Source organism: Strix aluco, chromosome 14, assembly GCF_031877795.1.
Source record: "Strix aluco isolate bStrAlu1 chromosome 14, bStrAlu1.hap1, whole genome shotgun sequence".
Classification (NCBI taxonomy): domain Eukaryota; kingdom Metazoa; phylum Chordata; class Aves; order Strigiformes; family Strigidae; genus Strix; species Strix aluco.
In genome coordinates, this window is record NC_133944.1 from 21,384,260 (window position 1) to 21,410,130 (window position 25,871).

The 25,871-nt window shown below is 44.3% G+C and overlaps 1 protein-coding gene across 3 annotated transcripts in view; it reads left to right on the top strand.

Annotated features, from left to right (window-relative positions):
- Positions 1 to 2,870: 2,870 nt before the first annotated feature.
- NUP93 (nucleoporin 93) overlaps positions 2,871 to 25,871 on the top strand; it is an 85,089-nt gene continuing 62,088 nt past the window's right edge. The window contains exons 1-3 of one of the 3 annotated variants that reach the window (XM_074839209.1): positions 2,871 to 3,009; positions 11,229 to 11,442; positions 11,988 to 12,105. In XM_074839209.1, the coding sequence (XP_074695310.1) occupies positions 11,264 to 11,442; positions 11,988 to 12,105 (297 nt within the window). In that variant the 5' untranslated portion in view covers positions 2,871 to 3,009; positions 11,229 to 11,263. Of the gene's footprint in view, positions 3,010 to 4,877; positions 4,953 to 11,228; positions 11,443 to 11,987; positions 12,106 to 25,871 lie in introns of those variants that run through there. The other 2 variants (XM_074839208.1, XM_074839210.1) reach the window with 2 other exon arrangements.

Sequence of the window (25,871 nt, forward strand, 5' to 3'; positions counted from 1 at the left end):
CAGACACCCTGTGCTGAAGGGACCCACATACACCCCGTGCCGAGGGGACACACATAGACCCCGTCCTGAGGGGACAGACACCCTGTGCTGAGGGGACACATACACCCTGTGCTGAGGGGACACACACATACACCCCATGCTGAGGCGACAGACACCCTGTGCTGAGAGGACACATACATCCTGTGCTGAGGGGACAAGCGCCGTGTGCAGAGGGGAACTACCCCCGTGCAGAGGGGACACACATACACCCCCATGCTGAGGGGACAGACACTCTGTGCTGAGGGGACAGGCACCCTGCACCGAAGGGACACACATACACCCCGTGCCGAGGGGACACACATAGACCCCATCCTGAGGGGACAGACACCCTGTGCCGAGGACACACACAAACACCGTGTGCCGCGGGCACACGGGCCGTGCGCAGAGGGTCACTAGCCTGTGCAGAGGGGCCGGCACCGTGTGCAGAGGGGCCGCGCGCCGTGTGCAGCGGGGCCGGGCAGCCCGCCCGCAGGGGACGCAGCCCCTCTGCACCCGGCACCGCGCGGAAACGGGCACGGGGGCCGGGGGGGGGGGGAGACGCGGCCCGGCGGCGGGGGTGGGCACCCCGTGGGGACGGGCACCCCCGGCACCCCGAGGGGACGGCGCCCCGCCGCCCGCAGGACCCGGCTCCCCCCGGGGCGGGCAGGCGCCGGCCCGGTGCGGCCGAGCGCTTCCATAAGGATTTGCTGCCACCTGCCTGCCCGGGCCTGGCGCCGCCCCGCAGCCCCGGCGCCCTGCCAGCCCCGCTGTCCCTGCCCGTCCCTGTCACCTGCCCTGCAGGGCGGCTGCTCCCCCCATCCCGCCCCGGGGGGCACCAGCACTTGTCTCCGGGCAGCTCAGGACCCTCCTCCTCCCGCTGGAGAGCTGCGCAGGAGCCTGGGCAGGCTCAGGGAGAGCTGGGACGGCAAGCCACCCTGCCAGGGCACCCACCCCACCGGGACATCCGTTGTACCAAGACACCCATCCCACCAGGACATTCATTCCACCAGGACACCCATCCCACCAGGACACCCATCCCACCAGGACATTCATCACACAAGGACACCCATCCCACCAGGACACCCATCCCATCAGGACACCCATTCCACCAGGACACCCATCCCACCAGGACACCCATCCCACCAAGACACCCATCCCACCAGGACACCCATCCCACCAGGACATTCATCACACAAGGACACCCATCCCACCAGGACACCCATCCCATCAGGACACCCATTCCACCAGGACACCCATTCCACCAGGACATTCATTCCACCAGGACACCCATCCCACCAGGACACCCATTCCACCAGGACATTCATTCCACCAGGACACCCATCCCACCAAGACACCCATCCCACCAGGACACCCATTCCACCAGGACATTCATTCCACCAGGACACCCATCCCACCAAGACACCCATCCCACCAGGACACCCATCCCACCAGGACATTCATTCCACCAGGACACCCATCCCACCAGGACACCCATCCCATCAGGACACCCATTCCACCAGGACACCCATCCTAGCAAGACACCCATCCCACCAGAACATTCATCCCACCAGGACACCCATCCCACCAGAACATTCATCCCACCAGGACACCCATCCCACCAGAACATTCATCCCACCAGGACACCCATCCCCCCAAGACACCCATCCCACCAGGACACCCATCCTACCATGGCATCCATCCCATCAGGACACCAATTGCACCAGGGCATCCATCCGATCAGGGCGCCCATCCTGCCAGGTTATCCATCCCACCAGGACACCCAACCCATCAGAACACCTGTCAGGGACCAGCGCACCCCTCAAAGTGGCTGCCCCAAACACACCAGTGCCACAAACGCTCTCCCCCTGCTTGTTTTTGGGATGAAGGTCCACAGAGGATGTAACTGGGCACTCTGGGGCAAGCCCAAATGCAGCAGACCCCAGCGCACTGATCAGCCTGTGGCACATGGAAAATACACTTTGTAAGTGCCAGGTCTTGGCGGATAGTGCTACTTACACCAGAAAGAGTTAAAACTACAGATTTTCAAAGATCACAGACTCCAGGGAGCCAAGCAGGAACCCAGCATTGGAAAAAATTGATATTTTGGTGATAGTAGCCAACCACTGGAACAGCCAGTGAGTGTCACGGTGCTGGAGACCAACCTAATTGCTTCAGAGGGGGAAAACTTGGGGTTTGCACATTTTTTTTTTCTTCGCTGGGGAAGGCAGCTGAGCTGGAATGGCTGCGAGTCACTTTTGCGTCCTCGGAGACCTGAAGCAGGGCTGGTAGATTTGGGGCAGTCCCTGCAGGGCTGTAATTTATGGCAGAAGTGCTTATGGGGCTCCCTGCACTCTGATGGGGTCCTAAATCTCTGCCATAAGTTAGAGATGCTCCTGCCCTGGGGCCTGGGGCACAGGCAGACCTGGGCATTGAGGCAGGCAGCTCCCCAGCTAGCTACATTTCAGAGCCACCTTGGGTGGTTTTATATGCCCTAAGTGATGCTTGCGACTGGGAAAAAATTAAGTGGCAGGAAATGATTTATGACAGCTTGAAAAAACTTGTATTTAGTGAGGCAAAGAAAAGAAACCCCCAGGAGCCTCTGGAGGAAAGCCAAGTTTTGATGCTTGTCATCCTGTGTGCAAGGAGACACCCTTGGCAAAATCTGGATTTTGGTGTTGGGGCAGGCTGGGATGTAATTTGCCCGAGTGCATCTCAGTGAGGGCAGATTTCTGTGGGAGGCATCAGCGTGTCAGCCCTGCACAGCCTCTGAATCAACAGCTAGGCTTTGATGAGAAACAGGCCTTGGGAGAAAGATAAGAAACTGCCGAGTTGTGCCAAGGTGGCAGGGAAAAACAACGGCCAGCTGCAACACTGAACTGTGGAAAAGTACAGAACTACGAGAAGTTACCGCCGTGTGAACAGCACGTGAACGAGAAGTGGATTGGTCTGCACAGCACGTGTTAGAGTGGTCTTATGCTGATAGGAGAAAAGGTTGATAACTGTCTAATTGCTGATTTGCTAATTATGAAGTAAGAGCTTTGGCGAGAGCATAAGTATGTACTATTGGAAAAATAATGGCTTTGCTTGTTATAACTCTCATAGAGTTGTGCAGGTCCGATATCCTCCTGCAACAGATTTCTGTGGAGCTGCTTCATGGGCCAGTGGGCATGACCCCCTGGCACTTAGCAATTAGGGGGTGCCAGCGCTGCCCCCAGGCTCAGAGATGCCTTAGGTATGGGAACTGCTTTTTACATGGGAAATTTTGTAAAATAGAGGCTGTATGAATGGGGAAATCCATTTGGCTTTGAAGGGCTGTAGGAGATCTTGGTGCTGCATCCACTTCCCTTGCTGAGTATCACAAAAGAGGATCTGAGGGGGTCATGCAGCCGGACCGTGGTGCTAAGGATTTCCACAACTGGAGTAACTCTTCACTGGGGAGAAAGGCAGTGGGATATGGAGAGAGCTGGGCAAAGGGGAGCAGGGGCATGCTTCTTGCTGCTGCTTGTTAAAACAAGCCTTAAGGAAGACTCACAGTTATAAGGGAGGGATTTTGAAGGTTTGATAGGTGACGTTTCGGAGCAGTGACGATGTCCATCCATCACCTCTTACACAAGCAGGCTGCTGGATGTGCACTATCAGGGTGCATGAAATTCCCATTCCCAGATCTTACCCTACAAATCCCGGGTCATTGGCAATATCGTCTCTAAGGCTTGTGCTAATGTCTTGCCCTCCTGCTATTATGGACATGTGCCCATGACGGGACCAAATGCAGCGTATCCCTATACACCTTCAGGAGACCATTCCACTGGTGATGGAGAGAGTACTGGCTGGCTGTGGGTTTGTTTGCTGATAGATTTGGCCATTGGAGGGAAAAGCAAGATGAATTTAGCATGGCCAGCAGGGACAGGGAAGGGATCTTACCCCTATACTCGGCACTGGTGAGGCCACACCTCGATTACTGTGTTCAGTTTTGGGCCCCTCACTACAAAAAGGACATTGAATGACTCGAGCGTGTCCAGAGAAGGGCAACGGAGCTGGTGCAGGGTCTGGAGCACAGGTCTGATGGGGAGCGGCTGAGGGAACTGGGGGGGTTTAGTCTGGAGAAGAGGAGGCTGAGGGGAGACCTCATGGCCCTCTGCAACTCCCTGAAAGGAGGGTGCAGAGAGGGGCATGGGTTTCTTGAGCCAAGGAACAAGCGCCAGGACAAGAGGGAATGGCCTCAAGCTGCACCAGGGCAGGGTCAGACTGGCTCTTAGGAAGGATTTCTTTGCAGAAGGGGTTGTTGGGCGTTGGAATGGGCTGCCCAGGGCAGGGGGGGAGTCCCCATCCCTGGAGGGGTTGAAGAGTCGGGTTGACCCAGCGCTGAGGGATCTGGTGTAGTTGAGAACTGTCAATGTTAGGTTAATGGTTGGACTAGGTGTTCCTCAAGGTTTTTTCCAACCTAGATGATTCTGTGATTCTGATTTGTTGCCGTCACTTTACCTCCCACGGAATCAGCTCTCTGATGGGGTTTGTCATCATGAGTTAGTGGTGACTGTGAAGGAAGAGGGAGGACAGAGGAAAAACTCCATGCACTTTATTTCTTTCTGCATTTCTCTGGTATTTTTTTGGGTGATTTCGCCGCGGTGCGGCGTGCGCAGCGCCGAGCACACGGAGAGGGGAGGCGGGTGGCAGCCTCGAACCCTCGATCTCCGGAAACAGCCCGCCCCCCTCCCCCTCTGTCCGGGTCCTCCTGCGGGCGCCTCAATAAAGTTGTTGTCGAGAGGGGGCGGGAGCCGGCGCGCGGGGAAGAGCGGCAGATGGGCCAATAGAAGCGCGCGGCGCCGGGAAGCGCGGCGGATCGGCCAATGGGAGCGCGGGAAAGGGCGTGAGGGCGGCCAATAGGGGCGCGCGGCGCGGGGACGGCAGGCGCGGCGGCTGGAGTGGGGTGGTAGGTAGGTGAGGGCGCTTTGCGGGCGTGTCATGGCTTCTCCTCCTGCTGCCTCCTCTTCCTCCTTCGGTGGGTGGTGCGGGCTTCTGGCCTCCTCCCCAACGGGTGCTGAGCCCTCGGCAGCTTCCCCTCGCCCCGGGCTCCCTCTTTGGCCGCCGGGCGGGCCCTGTGGTGGGGCACTCCGGCGGGGCCTTCCCTGAGGAGAGCACCCTCAGGGAGGCGGCTGCCTGAGGCAGGGTGCGACCAGCTCCGGGCCGCGGCACGGCCCCTGGCGCTCCCTGGTGAGCTCCTCAGCCGCAGTGCGGGCGGCTGCGGAGGGAGGCTGGTGGGGAGCACTTGCAGGCCTCCCCGTGTGCCTCTCTGGGGCTCCTCGGGCGTTTCTGTGTATCTCTGCCCGAAAAATAACCCGCGTTAAAGCAGCGGGGCTGGCCTTGTAAGTGTGAGGGGTAGTCTCTTCATCCGAGCTAGTTTGTGCTGGTCAGCAGCACAAAGCCCAGCTGCAGAAGGGGACCTTAGCGTTTAACCACGGTGCCATGTTGGTGCTTTAGGAAGCAAAAGCTCGTTGTCTGACTGGGGAGGTGTCAGGAGAGTAGATGTGTGTATGTGCATGATTTGGCGTCTCTGTTTCAAGTTCTGCACCTGGGGGCCATTCCTTGCCATGGTGGGATTACTGGTTGGTTCCTGGCTGTGGGAAGAGCCCCTGCTGCCGGGTATCTGATGGTGCGAGTGTGGGAAAAGCACAGTGTTCTCTACACTGTCCCTGGCTCAACTCTGTTTCACAGCAGGTTTTGGTAGGCTCATGTGACCTCACAGTTGCCAAGCATTGCTTTCAGATATGTCTGGCAGGATATAGAAGACTTTCAAATGTTGAAGGTAAACCATGTATGATACTCAGGACTCTTGTGTTTTTCAGATCAGTAGGTTTGAGGCAGGACAGGATAACTGTCTTTACATGCTTAACGTGGACCCTTTGGACTGTCCTTGAATGAGAATGATGACTAGCCCTTTCCCTCTGCCTCAGCTCCCAAATCCTCTCTGCCAACAGCAGTGCTAACTTGTCATGCAAAAAGGGGTGAAACTGACTGTAAGGATTTCTTACAGAGCATCTTGGATGCAAAAACTCTATTTCTGAACATGAAGAATGCTATTTGCTGGTGCCTCCTAGACAGGATTCGCTCCATGTTGCGGTTTTGATTTTCTAGAATCATCATGAAATGTACAGAATAAGTTACTCTTGGTCCCAACTGCAGGCAACAGCCAAACTTCTGTGACGTGATGTTGAACTGTCTTTGTGTTAAAATTTGAGCTGTGGATGTACTGGGTATTGGTATTTAATTAGCAATTACTGTGGTGTGCTGGGTGCCATCAGTGTCCCAACATTATTCTCAACCAGAATATATTAACAGCGAGTGGAAGGGGTTGAACTGAAGTCCAAGTGCAAACAAGGGCTGCTTCCCTCCTCCTTCAATTTGGTCATGTTGTCTTAAGGGACAGTAGTTAGGTCATGGAGAACTAAGGTGAGGGTGACAAAGAAAAGCTGGTTCCTGCGTGCTATACTGCTGTTTGCTTATGTCTCTAAAAGGTTTCTTACTCCTTGGGAAAACCTCTAGGGGCTTACAAATAGGAAAAGCTTAAAAATTGCTTGGAGAATATGTGTGATTGTCATCTAAATCCATAATGTTCCTGTAGTGATAGTATCACAGGAAATTCAGTGCGGGGGGGAGGATCTGGGTTTTCATGTAAGGAATTTCAAATACCAAACTAAATGCTCTATTTAATGAGGGTCAGTTTGCCACCCTGTGAAAGTTACTGCCCTGCTGAGTCGGGTGAGATTCAGGTGCTTAAAATAAGTACTAAGTGTTTGGAAAAGAGGGAGGGTGGTAAGACAGCAAAAATGCCAGCTGAGTCAGTTATTCAGGACAGTGGGGACTTGAGACCACTGTGAGGATCTTCAAAGTCAGATGGCAGATAAAAGGCAGTATTGACAAATGCATGATGGTGTATATTGGAAAAAATAGTTTTAAATGCCTACTGTTTGGTTCCAGGTTAGATAACGAACAGGATAGAGTGGTGTGCCCTTGTTTGTCCTTTCTCGCAGTGCAAGAGCAAATAACTGAATGTTGTTGCCTTTAAAACTTTGAAAAAGCGTTTTTGTTCAACATATGTACTGCAAGAGCTCTTTGAGATCATGAAAAGATTGGACTACTCCATGTCTACCTACGGATGAGAGGAAGAACAAAACATACAGAACTGAATGTCATTATGGGAAGCAGGGGAGGATTAATTGGTGGGTGGTAGAAGGAACAATAAGTTTGGAAGATTGTTGTATGGCCTATTCAGGATTTTCCTGCATCAGCCTTTTGTTGCTGGGGGAACGGGCTGTTGTACCAGATGGAGTACCAAGTATAGCTTGGATCTTCTAGGTACTTCTTTTTAAGCTGGCCATAGCCTGATTTTATGTTTTGAGTGTAGCTAGGGTATGGAAGTTTCCCCTTTGCTAGGTTTGATTAAGCATTTATTTTTGTGCTTTTCAGCAGATCACCCTCTAGCATGTAAATGTGCAGCGGCTATTTGGGTTGTACTTGGTCACTTCCACTTGTGGAACATGGAAAATAAGGCAGGAAGAGTCTACAAGAGTTGACCCCCAATGATGAATGATGTGTGTCTGCTCTTGGTGAGGGGTCAGTAGGCCTACACTATTTCTTCTTTATGCCTGTCCTACTCGTAAAAAGCTCCAGTGACAGAGTGTCTGCATTCTTAGGAGGCAACTTATTTCAGTGTCTGACTAATATCCTATAAATGTCATTGTGCTTTCCGTTAAAAACAAACAAACGTTTGGCCACCTGCTCTTTGATTTCTATCTCTGCGTTTCTTAATCAGTTCCCCTGACTGTAACATGGGGATTATGTTGCTGACTTCCTCTCTGAAATGTCTGGATGTCTGCTTATGCAAAGTGCTGTGCAAGAGCTAGGTATTATTGCTGCTGTTCATACAAAATTCCCCAGGCCTGCAGAATGGGCCTTTTACTTATTCATGTTTAGCTTCGTAGACAGAAGCTGCTACACTATCTGTAGCAGCCTGGGCTTGGAAAAAGCATTTTTGCCTCAGAGGTTGGCTGCAGCAAGTAAAGAATTGGCCACTTTCTCTTACTAGTGTGCTCTTGTGTCTTCCTTCCAAAAGAAGCTTGTCAGACTTGGTTTCTTGAGCACTCTGGGGTGGGAGCCTCTGTGAGAGGATGACACTGGATTTTTTCCTCTCTCCATTGCCTATTTTGAGGAATCTCTTTGTAACTTGTGGAACTGTATTGGTCCATCCGCTATTCTGAATGTAGTGGGTGAGCCTTTCCTTCTCCCATGTGCAGTCTTCCTCCTTTCTATTTCTTCAAAGCACTGGAAAAATCTGAGAAATAGACTAAAAAATTAAAAGTTAGTTAATTAGATGACACAAAGCCGCTCAGTATGTGAAATACAAGAGACGTGCAGGCATTGGAGTATTTCAGCTTTGCATCTCTCTGAAGCTAGTACAGTAAAATGTTCATCGTGGCCATATTTGGAGTATAATAGCTACGACGTTCTTCATTAGATAGCATTGTACTGCTCTTGAGGAGTTTTTAGAGTTTCTTAGGTCATCGTTTATAACCTGAATAGACTTAAGAAACCTGTCATCATCTTTTCTAGTTTCTTTTTGGCTTAAATCCAGTCAACTCGTACAATATATAACGTTTATTTGTGGTTTTAAATGTTGGGGAAGCATTAAACTGGTGTTTAATGGAATCGTAGTCTAATGCAGCAGCTCCTATCGATAAGTCATCAAAGTTGTTTTACAGAAGAGCCTTTTCAGTCCTGGCTTTTAGCCCAAGGTTGATCTGATTTCAAATAAGTTAGTTTAATTTCTGATGTATTTTCTTTTTCTTAGGTGTCAGTTGTTGCTCCTTCCCCAGCTAGACATGAAAATCTGCCATCGCTCTGCTCGTTACTGTGGTAGCAGTTTCCATCTTGCACAGCAGCATTAAGAGTCAGACTGCAGTCTCTTGAATGCAGTAAATTCTGTCAGGGTGGAGACAAAGTTGTTCGTGTTGTTAGACTAAATATTTGAATTCTGTCGCTTAGAAAAAGCTGTTTAGTGTTGGCTCTCTAGATAAGTTTTGAGCTGTCATTTCCAGTGCTTGGTTATAATCACAGGTAGTTTAACTTGTTCCAAAATAACTAGTTTATTCTATATTTGCTGAATTTAATTCAATCTCTGAGTTGCAGCAATTGTCCTACCTTGGCAAATTTATGGGATAGACCTTATATGGTATTGATGTGGAGACAGCAGCTGAAAAGTGCAGGTTTGGGAGCAGTTTTATAGTGCACTGATTCTCCATGCTTTTGGTTTCAGTGCTCTGAGAAGTTAGTGCCTTCTTATGCTCTTGGCTTTTAATCTTGTTGGTAATGAAAAGAGGAAGTGGACCAGATCGGATCAAATCAAGCTGAATTCTGTGCTGTTCTTGCAGTCGCTGCTCCTGGAGGATCTGATCAGTTCTTAACTGTACGGGAGTGTGGCTGTTCTGGTCGGTGTCTGCCAACAGAGGCTGCTTCTGGCAGGGGTGCACCGGAGTTACTGCAAGTACACACTGGAAAGATGTTCTGTACTGCATTGCAGGGCATGAAACCGCTTATTTCCACCACCTCCCCTCCCCATTCCCCTCCATCTCGGTGACATGCGAATCTGTTCAAACAAATCTAGTCTCTGCTATCTCACCTGATTAACAAGTCAGTGCAAATATCGCTGCCTCCCCCGGTAGCTCCCAGCTTTCCAGAAGTGGGTGGGGAGCGCTTGTGAAATTCTCCATTCCTGGATGCCGGCTGTTAGAGTTTGTCCTGGCACCCAGGCAGTAGGGATCAGTTTCTCTAATTGCATATGTCTGAATGAATCATCATGCAGTGCTTTTAAATCGCTTGTCCAGACAGACACAAGCAGTGCTATTGCACTGCTAGTTCTGGTTGGGAATGGTGGTGAGACTGAGAATGTGAGGAATATTAAAATTATACTATTAAATTGCTTTGCTCTGGTTGAGGGGTACCAAGAAATACTTGAACTGCAGGCTATTTTTAGTTTGTGAAAATGCCCTGTTTTCTTCTTGGTGGGCTCCCTTGAACCAGATAGTCTCCACTGATTTTACTTTTGAGTTGGAGTTAATGCTTGAGATCTGGTTTGTCTTATTTGATCCCAGGCACTTTGGGTTAGGGTGTAAATGCTATGAGAGAGAGATGGTACTGGAGAGTCCCATGTCTGTAGCACCATTCAGCAAGACTAGAGTTCTAAGATCTTCTGTGGCTTTACAAAGATGCCAGGTGCTCGTAGTATGTAGCTGATTTAGCTGCAAATCATGGATTTGGTGCGTGAAGTTGAGCGTTCGGGTTTCATATTTCATTAATGTGGACACCATTGCAGCTACATGTTGTTTTTCCACATTGATCCCAAGCATGTCCATTTTTGTCCATTCTGTACAAATAACAGGCTCCATTCTAAATTTGGAATTGCATGATGCACTAATGACCTCATCTGTTACAGCCCTTGCCTTACACTGTGTAGTTTCTTTAACTCTCATTTGGCCTCTGCAAGCAATTCTCACAAACACTGGTGAAACTTTCTGTATGCATCAAAGTTAAATGCATCTTGTACATTGGAACCACATGTACTTATTTCTTTTGACTTTGGGGGTTTACTGATGCATGGATTGACACATTTTAATAGATGGCTAGTTATGGCTGTCTATGTACACGTATATGCTCATCTCTCTGCTGTTAATTTAACATCATGTTTATGTGTGTTTTCAGCCCTCATATATATACACCTATGCATGTGTCTCCATTTAGAATATATAAAAAATATAGAATCAGAATATCTTGAGTTGGAAGGGACCCATAAGTATCATTGAGTCCAACTACCCAAACTACTTAGCTATAAACTACTTGTATTCACATATATCTAAATCAACACCAAATTCTTCACAGGAACTTCTCTGCTTTCACTCTCCTTTGTATCAAGGCAATATATGAACTGTCATATGGCATCTGCATCTTCTGACAGGTCCATAGATCTGCCTTAAGAACATAGGCCTGTAATACAAAGCTCTCTGAGACCACTTGAAAGTATTTCCTTGATGTTTAGTGCTTGGGGAGGATGGGCAGGAGAATATCCTGTTCTAGAAGACCCACTCTTGCTGGCCTGCCTGTGTCCCTGTAGGTATAGAAACTTTATAGCTGAGCAAGAATTTTTCTCTCTTTCTCTGAAGGCTTCTTTGCGTCTTGAGTGAAACCTGCAACTGAGATGGATACTGAAGGCTTTGGAGAGCTTCTCCAGCAGGCAGAACAGCTTGCAGCGGAGACAGAAGGTATCTCCGAGCTCCCTCATGTAGAGCGCAACCTGCAGGAGATCCAGCAGGCTGGGGAGCGCCTGCGTTCCCGCACGCTGACCCGCACTTCCCAGGAGACTGCAGATGTTAAGGCGTAAGTACGGAGCACCGGCACTGGAAACTGCGCAGAGGGTAGAAGCTGTTTACGGGTTTGGTTTCTAATGTGTGGGGAGTCTTGCCAGGAGGACATGCCTCCAGAGAAACAGAATGACTGCAAAGCTGGGGGTGTGTTCCCCTCCACCTTTTTCCTACTTACAAAAAAATAAAAAGTAGCAATTGAAGGATTTATCTGAGGAGCTACCATTCCTGATTTCAGGCACTAAAGCCAAAAAGTGCAGTACCTTGTTCTGGCCGCTGCTGAAGACATTTACCAACATGCTATAGAATTTTTCTATCTGGAAGGACTTGGCAGCTATGCAGTACTGCAGTGGAACAGCAGAAAGAGTTCAGCAGGGCTGAGGTGGTTACATATACACATAGGGCTGTTCAAAGCTTGGTTTTTGTGCAGTTTTCATAACACAGCTGAGAGCACTGTCTGTACGTGGCTGGATGCTGACCTAAATACTGGCAATGAATTTGGGTTTAAGAGTTCTGTCTGTTCAATACTAATTTCATACCTGTACAATTTTTTCCTTATAGGTCTGTTCTTCTCGGGTCTAGAGGGCTTGATATATCTCACATTTCGCAGCGACTGGAGAGTCTAAGTGCAGCCACTACATTTGAGCCTCTTGAACCTGTGAAGGACACTGACATCCAGGTAGGGACGCTTCTGACACGTGATTTACACTGCCCTTGTAACTGCCCTTCCTGCCTTGTGGTTCAAAGTTCTTCAAAGGCCACTGTGGAAATAGTCTTGCTCTGTGTTTGATTCACTGGCTAGAGAAAGTACGGAGGAAAGATGCTGCCTTCAGTGATGAAAGATGTTTGAGTTAGCTATCAGAAGTAGCATTAAGTACCACAGCAGCAGAAGTACTTTAAGTTCCAAACTCTTGCTGAAGTCAAGTGGAACTAGGTATGTACTTACTGCCTTTGCAGACCTGTCTTTGTTGGCTTTGCAAGCCTAAATTGCACAGGGATACCTCTCCCTCATAGTTTTGAGACCTTTTTTTATGTCTGATTGGAAGAACACATGTGGAACCACTTGTAATTTTTGAGGTGTTGGAATAGGAGGTGTTTAAGTCAATGTGCAAAAGAGGTGAGTATAGCTTTATCTTCACTGTAACTCGGATGTCATAGCCTTGTCTTGATGATAGACTCTGCTGTATTTCATCTTTTTACAACAGATTTAATCTTGTAAATTTTCCTGTAGATCGTTTCCCCAGGTGTCTTAGAAATTAATGTGACCCATCTACTTTTGCTTTATGATAGTTGCCTGCTCTTGTAGAGTATCTTCATGATGAAGAAATCTGTGGTATTTGTTACTCTGTTAAGAGCTGGTTATGGAATTGATGTTGTTGATTGCATTGAAGATAAGTCTGAATTACTGGTTAATCATATTGAAGCTTATATTCTCTCTCTTTACTGGCAGATGGCTAAGTTAGGAGGGTCAAAGGATTTGTAAGTTCTTCTTTTTTGCAGAAATAGTATGCCCTAAACTACTTCCGAAAGGGAAGGGAGGTGTGTGAAGTTACCCCATTTGATCTACTGGTATGTTTTGTTTAAGCATTTGGGTGCCTGTCCATTTTGTGTGGACAGGCCCTTAGTCTAGTCTCATTCTAGTGTTAGGTGCCCTGTGGTCTCCTGCCTTCAGGCAGATTTACTTAATCCCCTATTCTCTAAGGCCAGCAGGATGTGTGGGTGCCCCAGCCCTGTGGTGAGACGTTTCCTCGTACTCCTCCGTGCTGGGGCTGCCTTCAGTCCTCTTGGGCTGGGAATGCAGAGGGGCAGCTGTGCGTATGTGAGAGCTGACTGCTCAGAGCATCTGACATGTTTCTTAAAGATGGGATTTCTTCTTGTGCATTTGCACCTCTTCACCTTCTGGCAATTCCTAGTGTATTTGGCTATCTTCTCTCACATTCCCCAGATGATTTTTTCCCCTCTTTTTCACTAAAAATGTGGTGACTTTATCTATTGCGTCATCATAGAGTGAGAGCTCTAAACCACTGGCATTGTTTGCTTTCTGTCTTTTGTCATGTTATTCCTTTGTTCCAATTTCTGATGTTGTATTTCTAATTGGTGATGTTAAACTTGGCACATGTCTTCCTTGACCTCATTCTGTCTACATTTTTTTTTTTTCCAAGAACTCTACTTTTATTTTTTAGGTTTACTACTGCTGTTAATTTTTCAATTTCTGTTTTTCCTTTCTTCTTTAAAACTAATCTTACGGTATTTTCTCAAGCCCAGAAGCAGTGGAGCTTTTGACTGGATCTGAGATTTGTGGCATATGAGAAATCTGATAGGACAGTGTAATACTCACATTTTACTTGGTTTTACTGGTTACCTAACCAAAATGTGAAGGCTTTCTTCTTTCTTAATTATTCCAGATCTCAAGGTCTTATCATTTGGTATGGTGATTCTGGTGGTCTTCTCAGTATATTTTCTCATCTACAGTATATTTTGTCTATGATTCATGTCAACATTTGAATGTTTTTCTCAAATGCATTTATTTAAAAAACAAAGTGTTTAAGTTTGAATTCATTGCAGTTGACATTATGGACTAAGCTTGCTATAAACTATTAACATTATTTAAATAAAATAATAATTTTTCAAGCTAAAAAGTGACAGATGAGACTTCTTAATTGGAAAAGCTTGAAGGATGTGGGAGGAGTTGTTTTTTTTTTTTTTAAATATCTTACCACCTGAAATTAAGAGATTTTTCAGCCGTGCTTAAACAAATTTGGTATCTGAGACCCATTGATTTCAACTCCAGGTGATTTCTGTGGGAAGTGGGTACTTACCTTGCAAAGGCATTCTTCAGAGTTTGTACACTATTGGTCTGTTTGCATGTTTAGGTGCTGAAATACCTCTGTGTCTATCCATCATTTTCAATCTGTCTTTTTGCTACTAAAGTTAATGATTTCTTTGGTCTTAGAGAGAATTTGAAATGCAAACATTTTGAAATACAATCTGGATACTTTTTACTTTATATAAGGCATTTTAATTGACTAAACATTTTTTTTATGGTCTATTTCTCATAGGATTCTAGTTCATCCTAGTAGAGCTTGATGCAAAGCACATGTGTAAGAGCGTGTGTAAGCCTCAAGTAGTAAATACATTTCTCATTCATTGTTTTCAAGCTTAATAAAAATATTTAAGATTCTGAATAGATACTGTGCTTCTTAAATAAGCTTATATTGTGAATATATAAATATAAGTGTATCCTCTTCTTTAGGAAAAGCTCCAAATTTAGCATAAACCCAGTAGTTAATTGCAAATCAATGTGTTTAAATGGCCAAATCGGCCAATGAGATTCAGCCTGTCCTTTAGGAAAACCGCTAGAAAGTAGAAATGAAAAATGGGATGAAAATCTATCATTTAAATCAAAGTTCCCTGCTTGCTGTTTTGAATCATGATTAACACTGGTGATTTAATCAGTGATCACTTTAATTTAAATCTAATGTCTGAGGCCTAATACATGTGTGCTTTGAATCTTAAATTTTTTTGCAGGCCACGTGCAGAAAACATTCACAGTAAATTAGCTAAGACTGATTTGCAGTGGGAAGCATGGCAAGGTGCTCCGTTTCAGATCATCTTGCAGGCGCATGAGTAAAATGTCAGTTTTAAATGTTTCATCCCCATTTGTTTTGCACTTAACAGGTGCAAGGATTTTTATGTTGTTTTGCAGAACATCATCCTCTGCTCTGTCTGAAGATATTTGCAGGCAAATCTCAAGCTGTCTGGCTGATGGACAATGGTCTGTTATCTGAAAGTAACCTGCCTAGTGTATGGTCAAGTCTCTGCACTCATCTGTAGGTTCTGGTATGCAGTCATCAACAGGATTATGGCCTTTCAGAGTAGCTTTTATTAAGTTTTTGTTGTTAGTTACACAAGAGGACCTTCATGTTATACACGGCTTGTTGTCTTCTGATTATCTGTGTTAACCAAGTAGGTCTTAAAATTATTTGATGCTTTAAAGATGTGCTACAAAAGCTTCTTCCTATTGTTACTTTTTCTTATACTTTCTGATGATTGTTGGGAATTGTTTTCATTCTTTCTAGCTAATTAGTTTCATAAGGCTTCTTCAGGCTTATGTTTATTTCTGGCCCCATACAGCTATCCCTTTACACTGTGTGGAATTCCCCCTCCCCAAGATGCTCCTGTTGTATCCTGGAAGGCAGTGTGGATCTCATTTTACAGGACTTCTCTGTACCTCTGCTGTTGCTTAGTATTTACACAGGCATACTGGTAGGCTTTAATTCTGTGGGTTGGGAAGGGCTGTTCTGTTCTGCATCAAGCCTGCAGCCTGTACTTTCTAGCATTACCACTACTCTTAACCAACAAAAACTTCTTCCCATATACTTAATTAACTTGGTTCACAGTTTGTTGTCAGTATTGTAGGCTCAGCTGTCCTTTCTCAGACCTGTCTTTTCCTGATGCTCAACACACATACTCACAAGCCTATGGAGTTCACAGCAAATTTATTTAGCCTTAAATCCTGTCTGAAACTTACTTGTTGTTTGTAGATTCTTTAACATTTCAGTTATTCTTGTATGTGTGGTACCCCTCAAGCTTCATTTTGAGCAGGTGGTGTTGTCAGTTCATAAATACTGTATAGCATCATTCGATTAAGAGGCTGAAACTTTTTTCAGGTAAGTCCCTGAAACTGCAAGTCTGTGCGCTCTTCCTCCCTGTAAAGCTGCGGCAGGGCTCTGCATTGGTACAACCTACGTACACCACAGCACAGGAGAAGCTGGTGCCTCTGGAGGTAAATATGGGCACCTGTGATGGAGGCATAGATGTAATGCTTGGCCTTTGACTGCTTACGTGAAGGTCACAAATATGATTAAATCTTTATTGTATGAATTTTAGGGTTCTGCTCACTTTTGAATTCTATCAAAGCTCTTACAACATGAAACTACTCCTTAGGCTTCCTGCCATGTGCTCCCACATTGCTCCTTTGCATCCAGTGATTTCTCTGACAGTTTGCTTGAGCTTCTCTGGCCTTCTTACCTGAAGTATTTACTTACTGTCTCTGTTCATTCCTTCGTTGCGGTCTATTCTAGCAGCCCGTATGTGGGTAGCATAGAGAGATATGCTAGAATATAATTTCTTAAATGGTGGCAGTCAGCACAGCAGGAGGAGAATTCCAGGAAATACCCTGTCTCTTATATAGAGAGTAAAACACAGCAAGAAAAATCAGAGGGGAGCATCCTAGGGCATGAAGTCCCAGGACACTGATGTGAGACATTCAGAAAGTGTTAAAAGAATCTAGGAATTCACCTTAATAGAAGCCTTAGCTTGGGTTAACAACCAAGAGGTACTTTCTGTACAGAAACACTTTTAAATGGTACTCCATAGTGCTGACTGAAAAGGAGTGCACCAAATTGCAGCTCAATTAATTATCTGAATTATTTATCAGTTGTAAAATGTAGATTACTTGTACATAAAAGGGTTGTGAGTCCAGGAAATGTCTCCCACTGGAGCAGTAGGCCGGGAAGATTATGAAAAAGATTCTAGGCTTGCCATTAAATCATAGGAATTTGTATTTTTCCTTTCTCATTTCAAAGATTGTGTTCTTAAATTGCATTGAACACCACAAACACTTCCTGCAGCCAATCAAGTTTGTAATTCCTATGTCAAGAGTTTATAAAGATCAAGATTTTCTGAATTTGTCAAAAAGCCCTATTTTGGCAAAATCTTTTCAAAGTTGAATATGGTAGTCAAGTGATTCTTGATATTCTTGATGCCATATTTAGCACATAAACGCACATTGGGTTTTTTTGTTTCTTTGTGGCTTTTAAAAATTGACCATGCAAGCTGGTCAAAGATGAGGTATATATGTATAAACATAATATTGGCATTCTGTTCAGAAAAGGTATTTCTTCACTCTTCCAAAGGTGGAAACTGTGATGTCCCCTTCTAGTGAACACTGTTGTAGCAGACCTCTCTCAGTAACGGCAGCCAGAGAGGAGGAATTATTACAAGTGTATGGGAAGGCTGCACTGTTGTAACGTGGGAGCAAGGACCTGGCCTTTGCACGTGTGCTGTTTGGTTTATGTATGGATGTTGGAGAGAGGTTTGGTGTGCTGCTCTAGTAGACTTGTTTGGGGTACCTGGTGGGGGTCAGTTGCAGGATCAAGGCCTGGTTCATACCTACTAAGGTAGTTTGACTGATTAAAGTATACGTTACGCTTTACTGTGTGCTTTGTGTTCTGATCATGATGGCTTGAAACTAGATTTAGCCCCTCTGTATGCTTGTTTTGAAATGTCTAAGCCCAAAGTCATGACGGGAATTTTAAGAAATGGTGTTGCTCTTGCTTTTAAGATGTGTCTTGCTTTTAAGATGAGTGCTGGAAATGGACATGAGCTCTCCTTGCGTACACTGCTTATCTGCTTAGAAAGTTTGAGGTGAAATCCTGGCTCCATTATACTGAAGGAAAATGTTGTTGAATTATCTCATTTGTACAACCGTTTCACCTTGGCCTTTTGATCTAGGCAGAACTGAAATTAAAGGTTGCTTACCAGGGTTTGGTTTTGATTTCTGGATGTGGATGTTCAGAGTATTGACTGAGTAGCTCTCTGGAGGTCCAGATACAGAAATAAAGAGCTTTTATCTAAATGAGGGCAGAAGGTTAGACTGAAATCTGTCCAAGTGGCAACTGAGGCAGACTGAAATTAAGTATATGGGATATTTTCAGTTTTTTTCAGAGTAATGTAAACAGGCTTTGCATCAAAGGCAGCTTTGACTTCTGTTTTAGTGTTGTAGAATCTGGGTCCCATGATGCTCACCCCAACGCTGTATGTTCTGTTTGCGTGTATGTATGTGTATGACTCAATTTAAAAATGCTTACTCTGACATCAGGTACCGAAAGGGTGCATTATTCAACCAGTGAGCTCTTACTGCTATTTTATATTACCATTTGTGATGTACTTTGTGGTATCTGCTAGAATAATACCAAAGCCTGTGGTAATCTACTAGAGTGTAACTAAAATCAGAGTTTATAAATGGAAATGCTGACACAACCTTAAAGGGGCAACCTCAAGTGCTGCTCACCATCCATTGTTTGCATTAGCTTAGTCTGAAAATGCATTTTTCCTTTTGTAGATTTTGTCCTTTCCCATTTGCCAAACATTGATTTCTCCCTCCCCAAGTCCTTCAGTTCTAATGGAGCTTGAAATTAAGGTGGCTTTATTTTTCTGTTGCTTCCTTGTTCACCCTAATCGATGATGCCAGCACAGCTGTGGGACCTTTTAACCATTGCAGAGCCAGGATAGCAAATGCAAGAGGACAAACTTCTACCTTGTTTTTTTTTTAGGGTCAGTCTTAGCTGTTGGTTCCTTTGCTTTGCTGCAGTTGGAATGAAAAATATTATTTGTGGTTGTAGTTGTGAATTCTTCAAAAGCTGTAGGAATCTTATGCTCTAAAAATAGCTCCAAAACTACCTCTCTACAAAGGTTCTCAGAAGTAATTTTTTTCCTCCCATTACTAGTGCATGTCAGTATCAAACCCTGCTATCTTCTTTGCCTAGGTTGTGTCACTGATTTCATTCAGGATTTGACCCTTAATGTATACATCTAGGCATGAAAATGAAGAATATAAATATTCTGGTAATTAAAGGTGGCCAGAGGCATTTTTAACAGAATTGAAGAATGCAGTGAAGTGGAATGAACGAGTATCTTGACATGCAGCAGATGGACTTAAGGGATGTGGACCTTAGAAATATAAATTACAGAAACTTCTTCATCTTGTCTCTGACGTGTTTACAAGTCTCCCTTCTTTTTAGGTAATGTGTAATCATTTTACGTAAACCTCTAAAGGAAAACTGCAGCCTGTCTTTGACTCTCTGCTGGGTGATGAGACTTGCAAGGGCTTCTGCAGCTCACAGCCTTGGCGAGGCAGCTGGGAGCTCGGTGGCCTGTTTGCTGCCTTCCTGGCACTGAGAGCCTCCCAGGGCCCCTCCAAATGAACAGGGTGGCCCTGAGTTTCCCAAGGCCTGTGCTGGGCAGAGAATGCCCTGGGAAACGCCAGGGTGCGTGTAGATGGGATGCGTGTAGGGTTTGAGTGCAGGCTTCTCTATTTCATAGCCAGCGTGGGGTGCTGCTTGGTTGTTTGGGTGGTTCTGTTGGGTTTTTTTGTGGTTTTATAAGTAAAAAAAAAAAACCCCAAAATGAAAAAGCTCCTTTTGGCACTGTATACAAAGAGAAAAAAGCAGCCCAGAACATTGGGAATGTATTTGGGGGTTCTGGGTGTTTATTTCTTTGCTTCTCGCTTTTTCCCTCACATGTTTAGTTTACATCTAAGCAGCAGTTTTCTCTAGCTTTCAGTACTGGTTTAATAGCATGATTTAGCAGTGCAGTTTTAAATTACCCTGGCCTTATTAACCTTAAAAACAAACACGTGCACCCCCTAAAAACCCAAACCATGGTTCTACTTAATGTAGAACACTCTGGTGTTTTGTTAGTTGGCCAGATTACAATCACTCAATAAATGCTGTGATACTGAATTCTTCAAATTTCTTTTGTTTGCCTGGTTGCATGCTAACTGGTGTAATTATGTGGTGATCTTCCAGTTCATCGTGGTTCTGATCATGGATTCCTAACCCTAAGGGGCTAGGAATAGGGAGAGAAGAGACATCATCTGCCTTTCTCTTTCATCATGGGTAAACAAGAGAGTATGAAAAACTTTATGCTAATGCAAGGTCATGAGATGGAAAAATTGAGAACTCTTGTTCTAGTAGCTATGTTTATTGATCTATTTAAATTCTGCTATGTCCTGGCACATTTTATATTTCCTGTCTGCTTAATCCAGATATGTTCGTTGCATCTCAAATAGGTACGACTGTAGACTTTTAATAACCATCTTTGAAGTATCTATGATAAATATCTTGAAACAAAGACCAGATTTCGAGTTGTAACACTTCATTCCCTTCCTCCCCTTTTTTCCTCCTTATGCTGTGTCGCTCTGCCCTTTGAAAATTGTCCAGTTCCTAACTGAATGTTAACTCGTAGCCCTGTGAAGGGACAAATACGGTATAAAAGGCGGTTTGGAGCTCACATGTCCAAACTGCAGCCTCTCCTGTGCTGAGGTGTAACATCTCTGCTTCTCTCAGTAGCATTGCAGGACCCTTTAAAACACCACATGTAGCTGAAATTCAAGAACAAGCCTCAGCTGGTGGGATGTGGTTATCTGAGTCGGAGTTTCACCAGGACCTTGTTTGGAGCAATGTTACTATTGCAAGAAGTACTGTGGGATCATTAATGGCTTTCAGGATCTGTGTTGCATCTTACCAGGACAACATCACTTCTGGCAACGCGATACCTCTTAATGTCACACCGTCCTGTTAATTTAGTGCTTGCTGAGGCCTTGTATTGACTACTGACCTAGACTGTGTGTGCTCAGCATGTGCAAATGAACTATTGGAATTAGTGTTTTCATGGTGCTGGAAAAAATTAGTAGAACAGTTTGATCTTTGTGGTTATACAGATTGGTGAGAAGAAACAATGCTGAGATGCAGATTCTTGCAACATGGCAATTTGCCACCTCCATGTATCATGTGATAGAGCAATTACTTGGGCTAAAGAGATGGTTTTATTTATTTATTTGAGGCTCAAATGTAGCTTTTGCAAAGCACCACTCCATTTTGTTTTGTAAAATACTGATATATTTTACGAAGAAAGCATAGACTTTATAGGAGAGGATTTGGAGATTTCCTGTACCTTGATTATAGCTCTGAAATAAAAGGTCTGAAGGGCTGTGTTGGAATTTTAATAGTGGAACTGGTTACACCCAAATATTTGTTGCATTTAAGGGGAAAAAAAAATGTGAAAAATTAACAAAGTAAATTAGGCTTCTAAAATATGAACAGCATTTTGGATAGCAACAGCATAAGACCACAGTTTGAAGTTGTTGTTTTTTTTAAAAATGTATTTATTTTTGAAGTAATCCAATTCTTTCCTGAGTGGATCATGGTATGTCCTTCTAGTGCCTCTGGAAATTGGAAGCAGAGAGACTGGGCTTTGGGAAGCCCTGCTCATAGCCATGCAGAGGTCTTGTTGCAGGGACTTTTCACAGACGGCAGAAGCTTTTAGTCCCAGTGTTGTGATGGGTTAATGGGTTTAAGCTATAGGTTTGGGATTAAAAAATGGATGTGTACCTATTCAAATCAATATGGCTTTTCAGTTCGCTTCTGAAAAGGAGAAATAAAATTTCCCAACTGCAATAGGGAAAAAAAGAATTCTGATCTCCAGCAAACTTTTGTAACATGGGACAGAATGGCTTGGAGCTGACCTATACAAAGAGAAGTGAGTTTGTTACCTTTCTTCTGAACTGTTGTTTTTGCAGGATTTTTTGCTAGTGTCTTCATTACATAAGCGTTGTCTTGAGCATTTTTCTCAACTCATGGTGCTGTGAGCAGTACAAAACAAATCGCTCTTTGTCAAGGGAAGTTTGTAACGTGAGCAGGCCAGGCTGTCTCACTGAACTCCTGTGGCTACAGACAGCAGAAAACCCTGGACACTTTCTTTCCAACGAGGCTGTTCACCAAATCTATTAGAAAAACCAGCAGCTGCTGCAGCTCTCTACTCCCTCTCTTCCTTTCAAGCCCCTCTAATTTACTCAGGCCTCTTGAAAGTGTTACTCCACTGATGAATTCCACTGGGGTTTATTACTAAACCATTTGCATAATTTAGCAGTCTGGGAAAGGCCACAGGTATATTGTTGTGCATGCCCTCCTCTCCACTGTAGTAATTAGTCAGTTTGACTGCACATCCAACATCTTAATCCTAGGCATTATCAAGCTTTGGTTTAAAATAGTCACTAACTAGTAAGTGTTTACCAATGCCTGGGCATCAAACTATGGATGTACTTGAGCTTTGCCATGCAAAACGGCAGCCTGAAATTTTGGCAGTTTGCAGAAGAAATGTTTGGGTGGTGTGTATAGATGTTTTTTAACTTTCCTTTTTGAAGTCAAAATGAATTCTTATTCCTGCCAAGATATGCTCCTGAAAGAAAGTTGCAGCCTTTGGAGGTGGAACTAAGGACACGTGCATTTGCTTCACTCATTTAGATTTTTGGCACAACTTCAGTTCTCGCTGCCTCCTTTCTGTTTTCTTTCCTGTCCTTTATTTCTCATCTTTCTTCTACCCTCTCTTTTTTTTTTTCCTTACTCCAGCTGTAAATTATTTCTTTTGCTTTCCTACTTTGGATTCATTTATTACCCTCTGCCCACTCTTTACTCAGGTTTGTGCTTTGACAGTATTTTGGGGGTAAGAGGGTTATTTACTTGCTTTGAGCTAAAATATTGAACTCATGTTTAAACAAAAAGCAGTTGTTGCAAAATGTCTCGTGTTGGCTTTTCATGCACGTGGAAATGCCCAAAAGAAGCTTAGGGAGATGAGTTGGAATTTTCTACACCATTCCATTATTTGTTTCTCAGCAAGCATGCAAGATATGCAGTGCTTCCACTAGAAGGGATATGCTTATGCAGCATTTTGGGCCACAGCTAACAGGTTGTTTTTTAGCTTAATTGGAGCAGCATGCTTAATTGTTGCTTAGTAAAAATGGCTTGAGAAGGTTGGAGAGACTTAAGTTTTAAAATAACTTCATAGAGGATAAAACAGCATGTTGCCAACTTTTGTGACTGCAGTGCAGGTCTCTGTGCACTGTCCTCTTCAAGCACCAATTTCCGCATTGTGTGATATCCTCAGTGTTTATTGTGGGGTGGAGGTGGGGAAGGGGTGAGAGGTTTTCAAACTTGTGGTATTTTTGAGGGAGCAAAAGTGGAGAATCCCCAGGGTGACCCCAGCGCTGCTAATAAAGAATACCTGCTTAACAGTTATATTGGATTCTGACCGTTGAGTGAATTTCTGTGTTTCACCAGTGTTATGTGACTGCTGTTCAAAGGCTGGTGAATGAGGAAAGACTGTGGTAAACATGTCAGTGCTTAATTTCAATTTCAGCAGCTTCATTAAACCTTTTTTGGACGGTTCAGTTGACTATCCTAGACTTGGAGATGTGGGATTAGCTGAAACTAAACTTGTCATAGTTGATTTATTAGATCATATTTGGGACACATCTATTCAGTTGCCTTTATGTGCTTATGGCCAACACCGGATAATCCAGAGGAGAAACACTGACAAAGATGTTCGTGGGGATATCTGCTTGCTTTATTAGGTTTCACCCCGTTCTCTAGTGGTTAGAGATCGGTTAAAACTCTGAAGCATGAGGAATAATAATTCTTTCCACAATTTTAGTGTTAAACACAGCTCTAGATATTGTCAATATCCATATGCATACTGAGTCAGTTTTTAATCCCATTATGTTTTTGGCCTTGCCATCTTCCTGTGGTAGTAAGTTCCACAATTCAATTACAGATTGTGTTAAAATTTATTTCCTTTTATTGGCTTTGAGCTTGGCATCATTTAAACAGACATCCTTTCCTTGTTGTTCAGACCTGTATGAACTGGATTTCTGGATCTGTCCTTTCTAGATCACTCGTTTCACAGACTTTTAAAGTACCAGCTCTTATTTGGTTCCTTTTTAAATGTTATCTATCCTGAAATTTTTCCCATCTCATGTCACGTGCTTTTGCTAATTTGCCGAATCTGTCCTGCAGTTTTTCTTTTGAGGGTGGCTGTCCGGCTTACACGGTGTTCTTGATAAAGCCACATCATTGTTTGGTTTCTCTGATAATAAAGTTCAGTGTAGCCAAACTCTGTGTGAAAGGCAGAAGTAGCAATCTGTGAAGGATTTGATTTTAATCTCAGATAAGTGGAAGAGCACAGGTGGGGATACTGTACAGTATCATGGCAAATCCTTATCTCTAAATGTGTTTGCAAGCCAGTAGGATTCTTCAGGCCAGATTCTAATGTATGAGAAAAGACATTTCTGAAGAGAAGTGGGGGAGGAAATGGAGAGGGGGGGGGAAAAAAAAAACCAAACCACATTTCAAATAGATGAGTGGGAACCTGCATGTTATCTCCAGATCCTCTCAGCAGTAATTGATTTTTGCCTGCTATGGTTACCATATAGTAACTCTGAAACATTGATTATTTCTTTCCTCCCCTGCCCCAAGGCTTGTAACAGAAAATGGCATGTTTAAATCCTTTTACTCTGTCTGTTAAGTAGATACAAAAACCTAAAGGCTTTAATGAATCTGAAACAAGCACTAATTCAGTAGTCAAAAGACCCACCATTGTCTTGACTAAAAGACACAGCTCCATCTTGGGGTCCGAGTGAAAGCTAAATAGTGGAAGCTGGATGCAAAGACCCACCTCCCTGTGGAATTACACATTTGGACACTGTACTTCGTTTTTTTTTCATAGAGCTAACCCTGCTACATTTCTCTTTGGTCCCTGTCTAGCTTGATTTAATTTTTCCAAGGTTAAAGTTGGCTTATCCAGAAAATTTGCAGCTCATTTCTAATGGTAAGAAGCTTGATTACTCAACAGATACAGTGAATCAATATTGCTTCTCTTATTTTTGTTTTGCTGTTTGTCTTGAGTTTATGTTTTGGCTTTATATTTCCTGGTAGGATGAAGTGCATGATAGTGCTGTACATAATTAGTTAATGTGCTATGCTAAATGTTTTGTTGCTTGTGGTTTTGTACCCTTAGATGCCTTATTCTCTACCTTTTTCTAATGTCCTCTTTTTTTTTTTCTCTTCTGAGGAAAAACTTTGTGTGTCTCAATGGCTTCTGTTATTAATAAGCTTATGATTTAGTGAATTATGGAAATAGACACTCAAGGTAGACCCATCCTCTGTCTTGTTGCTGGGATGGGGTGGAGCTGAGCTGGGCAGGGATTACCATCAACTGGCCATGTAAAATCTTTGGGTAAGAGTTGATCTGTAACTTATCACTCAGTTACATTTCTGTTAGTCACTGTAGCAGAATCGTTAACTGCTTTCCTCAGGGTTAGTGTATTTACTTTTTCCTTGCTTTGAGCCTTTTGCTTTTTCTTTCAGAGGAATCTCCAGCATGTAAGGTGTGTTATGCAGTGTCGTTTGAAAGCTGTCAGAATGCAGCTAGGAACCTCTAAGTCTTTGCTTGCCCCTTTGTTGATGGTAGGTGATGGGTCAACAGGGCAGTCCTTGTGTGCAAAGAGTCTGGGGCTTGTTTTGAAGGTTGGATGGTTCTTGCTGATATTTGGGGGTGCTGGGTTTGGAGAGGAAACATTACATGCATGTCTATCCATTCCCAGGAATGCCGGAAATAGCATGCCTCTTGCAAAGCCTCACCAGTAAAAAAGAAGCAAGTCTTGCTTTTCAGTTGGAAGTTATCCCTATAATAAATATCCAGAGCTAAGCTTTGTGGAGAAATAACGTTTTCTTGCAACAGAATAGCAGAACAGATCTCCTTCCAGCGGTAAAATGAGCATCAAGGGATTGAATCTGCAGTCTGTCTCAAAGGGCAGGATTTAGTTGT